The following is a 5,895-nucleotide window of genomic DNA, read 5'->3' as shown; positions in this document are numbered from 1 at the left end:
GTCCTTGTCAGTGTGACTCAGTTAAGGGCAATCATATGTTTTATCGTATTCAATCTAACCAAACAGTCATATGATCAATTATCTAGCAACTGGTAACAAATCGTTCAGATTAACGTAAACCTAAACCGATTGAACACGCAGAAATACCAAACATCAATAATCATATATCAATCATCAATAATCATACAAGAATGTTCTTAATCACATGAGAAAAAACTGTAAAGATTACAAACTATACATCCCGGGTGCGATTCTAGGAGATTAGCCGAACATTGACATCGTTAAATCTTCAATATGGATGATATGTGTCATGCGTAAGGTCTTGGCACAAGCTATGGTGGTGAAAATCGCCTCTTTGGACTGCTGGAATCGTCTCTTGTTTATAAATACGGAGTTAGGGTTGTTTGTGATGAAAAATATAATTTAAACCCTAGTTCCCGTCTGCACACCCCATCGCGATACGCGATGGGGGCTTCAATGGCCCATCGCGTGTCCATCCCTGTTGCCAATCTTTCATTTAAACCCCATCGCGCCACGCGATGGGTCTTCAGCCATGCCCATCATGTGGCGCAATGGGACATGCCACCAGCAAACTTTGTTTGTATGTCTCGTTTTCCGTGCTGGACATCCCGGGTCTTCAATACATGCATCAGCAGGTCCAACTTAAGTACTTTAACGCATGTGACCTGAAATCCAATAATACACGTATGAAGTATCGAAGTTCCTAAAATAAACGATTAAAACTAAATAATAAACGAACTAAAACATATACAAATTAACCAACCATCACCAAAAAAAATGAAATAGTTGGACCAACAAAAACCAATTTTCCTAATTATAAATATAAATATATACATTTGGGAGTTTTAGTGCCACCATAAAATTTATTGGGACACTTGATAGCATCTTATTGGTTAAAGTCATTCTGGTATATATCTTCTTCTTCTTCTTCTTCTTCTTTGGTTTCAGCCCATAACGAGAGTAACGAAATCCACCAAAGGCTAGTTTTTGTTATTTTTTTTGTTTGTTTTAGCTACGGTAACGTAACTAACATGACGGAAACCAACCGAATTCGCGTAGACTCGTCACGTTTTATTTTAGTTCTAGTATCGTAGTGATCGTAACAAAACCCAACCGAATTCCTTTTTTTAGTTCCGGCACTATAATGAACGTGACGGAAACTGACCGAATTTGCGTAGACTCACCGCCTCAACGCCTAGGATCAACAACGGTCGGTTTTTACCGACACTCGATTTTACCGACAGACGCCACCCCATTGGTCTACCTCAAATTGGTATAACTTTCTTTTTTTTTTTTTGTTTTAGTTCTGTTACAATAACTCACGTAACCAATACCGACCGTATTCACGTCGACTTACCGCCTCAACGCTTGGATTTACCACCGTCAGAATTTTACCATGTTGCCCCAGCACAACACAATGAAATACTCGTGAGGAAGAAATTGATATTGGTTTCATTTCTTATTTTTGAATGATTATCCAAAGAGGATTAAAAGTATGAATAAAGTTTGCAAAAGATAAACATGAAATATATATATACAATTCCAACATAAAAGGAACTGCAATACAACAATGTAAAACAAAGACTTTCGTCGGAGGATGAGGAGGAACCCATCGAAATTCCAAATAATATTTAAGAAAAGGAGAAAAAAACTATAAAAGGTGACTAATAGCTAGAGAAGAAAGATATGGCTTTAATGAAAGCATTGGTTCGGTATTCGGAACACCCGATCTTAGGCAATAAACAAACTCGAGAAGGGTTTTAGAGTATATTTTGTATAATTTACTTGTTTATTTTTAACATATGTTGTTTATTTTTTTAAGTATACTCAAATTAGATATATCTTAATTACTATATTAAAAAGTGGAGCGGTCTTAATCACATGCTCCACAGTCCACATCAATAATCAACCCAAGTAGACTAAACAACCAAAATATGTAGATCAAGAAAATCATTGTTTCGTAAACTCCGATATAGATTATTTTATAAAAGACTCACACATAATTTATTATCACTTCAAACTGGCACATAGTACAACAATATGGAACTTTGTCTGTTATTTCAAACCATAGTGAAAACCAAAATACGTTTAATTAGTTTAATGATGAGCAACGGCATAGGCCTCGATAGCCTTGTAGGTGTCCTCATATAGTTCCTTCTCTTTCTTCAGAATCTCTTCAGGTAGCTTCTCATCTCCTTTATAGTTATAAATAACAGTTTGTTTAAAAACACTTCCTCCGTCTGAAGAAGGCACGACCTTAACATGATGATTAATTGAGTCTAATATGCCCAACAAGTTGTCACCTTCAATGAACGAATAGCTATAGGTATGGTTACTCACATCCAAAGCATCAACCTTGTATTTTCCGGTCGTGAACGGCACAGCTATATTAAAAAAATGTGAAAAGATCCATTAGCTTCAAAATAAATTTATTTTTGAATATAATCCCTGATAAAGAAAATAATGATTAATCGTGTAACATTGGGTGTTTGTTTACCATCGCCAAAGGTGAAAATCTTGATTGTTCCGACATCTCCGTTTCCTTCTACCGTCTCAATGGACTTGAAAACTTCAGGCTTGACTTTAGGTGCGATGCTATCAAATTGACTAAAAGTCTTAAAAACTTGTTCGGCAGGGAATTTAGAAGGAACCTCAACCTCGAGAGTAGCTGACGGCATGATTATAGAACTTGAAAAGAAAATTTGCGAGGAAAAAGAGATGATTGATTTTGTTGTGATGAAATGTTCATAAACTCTAGTAGTATTTATAGACTGGTATGATGAAGAAGAAGGCCCTCAACTTTGACTAACCATTCCTTGGATACATTTAACATGGATATTATATTATTTGTCATATGCTATGTTTTCTTAAAGTCTATTTTGTGTACTAAAAGACTAGAAGGGCTTGTACACAACCAAGTTTTGGCATAATTCTATTTTCGCAGCAGATCACAATCAGGTTTTTTAATTGGAAGTAATCTGTTATGGAGTTTTTTTTCTAAAGTGGTGTTGATGGAAAAAGTATTTATTAAAATGGTGTTGGTTTCAAAATATTTACCAAGGTAGTGTTTTACTTATTTGTTAGTTTCTCACTCTAAATCTTATTGAATTACATTAATTAACTAAACAATGCTTAACTTAATTATCTTATTAACTATGTTTATAATTTTCTAACTACTGTAGTTATTTTAAAAAAATAAATCATATTATTACCTACCACTTTCTAACCAATTTAGTTATTTACAATTAAAAAGTAAATCATATTATTTTTATATAACAGTATCATAATTCGTGGAACAAAACACTATTAATTTTCAAAATCAATATTATTTGTTTCATAAGATTTTTCACACGTTAACTCAAGATACTTCGAATTCATAAATGTGTCACAAACCATTATAAGTAAAAATATTAATTAAATCGTTATAGATCCCCTTTTCTATATAAAAAAAATCATATATGTGAGTTTTAGTAATTTAGACACATTTTGTTTTATTTCTTTTGAATTGTATTCATGAAAAGTACATTGTGGAATAAATAATATTATTAAATAAATAAATGATATTTTTCGTTCCATGTTCAGGTAAAAATTATTAGTGTTAAGATCAGTAAAAGTTGTGTAATATATACATATATACATATATATATATATATATATATATATATATATATATATCTTATTTGTTTGTTTCTCGCTCTGAATCTTATTGGATTACATTAATTAACTAAGCACTTAGCCACTTATTAACTTAATTATCTTATTAAGTATGTTTCTAATTTTCTAACCATTGTAGTAAATTTATATATATATATATATATATATATATAAATTACTACAATGGTTAGAAAATTAGAAACATACTTAATAAGATAATTAAGTTAATAAGTGGCTAAGTGCTTAGTTAATTAATGTAATCCAATAAGATTTAGAGCGAGAAACAAACAAATAAGTAAAACACTACTTTGGTAAATATTTTAAAACCAACACCATTTTAGTAAATACTTTTACCATCAACACCACTTTGAAAAAAAAACTCTTCTATTATGCTATGTTTTTTTTTCCTGAGTTTGTCAGTTGTGTGCACAATCACTGACTATGTTTTTATGTGATTTTTTTTCATAATAGAAAAAATGATGTAGAGGAAATGGTTTTAGGAGAGAGAAAGAGTGATAATGGTTTCTAGGTGACCCGTCATTTGATCTCTGATTAAATATAAGGGTTGTCCGCTTTTGACGGGTGAGTTGGACAAGTAATTGGTGTTCCGTCATGTGAAATGACGGATGTGGTATGTATTTATTGTGGCCCGCCATTTGAAATGGCGGATGTATAAATAACACTTGTCATTTAATATGAACGTACCTGCCAGATTTGACCTTGATTTGAGAACTCCTAATATTTATTTTTCTTTTTATATTTATTTTATTAATCTGTTTACTTTTATTTTATTTTATTTTTTAAAACGACTAATAATTAGTATTATTTATAAAATAATTTAATTAGTTATATTATTATTATTAAAAATAGTTATATGTTTTTACTTTTATTTATTCTACTTTTATTAATTATATATAATTAATTAGTATTATTAAAAAGACTAATAATACTAATTAGTATTATTAATTAACATTGATCGATTAGTATATTAATATACTAATTTTCACTAATAAATATAATATTAATTGAGTTTAGTCATAGATTTTTCGATAAGGTTTTTTATTGATAAAATTGAGTTTGTCATTTCAAATGGTAAGTGTCGTCTGAACATCCGTCATTTCAAATGACAAGTGTGAACAATACTCAAATCGACCAGATCTTACCCAGATTTGAAATTACATAACTCAATTTTCAAATGACAAGATTGAACAGTACCCATACTACTAGATTTGAAATGACGGATGTTTAGACGACATTTGTCATTACAACTCGCATAACTGAATTTTATCAAGAAAAAAAACTTAAAGAAAATGATATACCTAAACTCAATCAATATTATATATATTAATTAAAAGTAATATTGATATACTAATTAATGTTAATTAATAATACTAATTAATTAAAAATAATTAATCAAAGTAAACAAAATAAAAATAAAAACATACTAGTATTTTTAATTATACTAATTAATTTTTAATAATTAATTATATTATTTTATAAATAATACTAAATATTAGTTTTTTTATAAAATAAAATAAAAGTAAACAGATTAATACAATAAATATAGAAATAAAAAAGAACATCAAAGTTGTCAAATCAAATGTCAAATCTGGTAGGTATTTTTTCACACTTGCTATTTAAAATGACAAGTGTGCTTGGACAACCGTCATTTAAAATGACGGATCACACAAAAAATGTATCACATCTGTTATTTCAAATGGCAGAACACCAGTTACTTGTACAACTCACCCGACAAAAACTGATAGAGCTTATATTTAATCAGATATACGTCATTTCAAATGACGGATCAACTAGAAATCATTATCTCTTTTTCTCTCTCATAATTTTTTTAAACGCAAAAGTTTTATTTAAATAAGCCATGTTATAAATGTTTTAAAGAACATATATAATACTATATATAAACCAAACTGAAAATAATATGATTTTATGAATAAGTTATTTTTTATTTTTATTATTATTATTATTATTATTATTATTATTATGTGAGGGGTGGAAGTGAAACTTAAGGTTTTTCTAGAATATCAATAGTGAAGTACGATGATTTTTGAATAATAGATATTATAGAAAAAATACATTGTTATGGTATCTTTCTCAGTCACATGCATCTAATTTCTCTCTTGTATTATGAAATTTTCAAATCCTAATTCTAATCACAACGTGTAAAGCCCTTTTTTTCAATCATGTTGTATTCGTTTCTTA

The 5,895-nt window shown here is 29.4% G+C and overlaps 1 protein-coding gene across 1 annotated transcript; it reads right to left on the bottom strand.

The window, feature by feature from the left end:
• Positions 1-2,114: 2,114 nt before the first annotated feature.
• Positions 2,115-2,736, bottom strand: LOC143549884 (root allergen protein-like). The gene is made up of 2 exons (XM_077040664.1): positions 2,519-2,736; positions 2,115-2,405 (listed from the first exon to the last, which is right to left on the bottom strand). The coding sequence occupies exons 1-2, from the start codon at positions 2,697-2,699 to the stop codon at positions 2,119-2,121; spliced, it is 468 nt and encodes a 155-aa protein (XP_076896779.1). The 5' UTR covers positions 2,700-2,736; the 3' UTR covers positions 2,115-2,118.
• Positions 2,737-5,895: the final 3,159 nt, after the last annotated feature.

Source organism: Bidens hawaiensis, unplaced genomic scaffold (genome assembly GCF_021521415.1).
Source record: "Bidens hawaiensis isolate Kalapana, Puna unplaced genomic scaffold, B.hawaiensis_p1.1 tig00015854_1, whole genome shotgun sequence".
Taxonomy (NCBI): domain Eukaryota; kingdom Viridiplantae; phylum Streptophyta; class Magnoliopsida; order Asterales; family Asteraceae; genus Bidens; species Bidens hawaiensis.
Note: the sequence above shows the minus strand (reverse complement) of the source record. Positions and strands in the feature narration are given on the sequence as shown.

Excerpts from the sequence above, each read along its gene's own strand:
- LOC143549884 (XM_077040664.1), bottom strand. The coding sequence starts at position 2,699 with ATGCCGTCAGCTACTCTCGAGGTTGAGGTTCCTTCTAAATTCCCTGCC. Across the intron at positions 2,406-2,518 it reads GATTTTCACCTTTGGCGATG|CTGTGCCGTTCACGACCGGA; the intron begins GTAAACAAACAC and ends TTTTTAATATAG.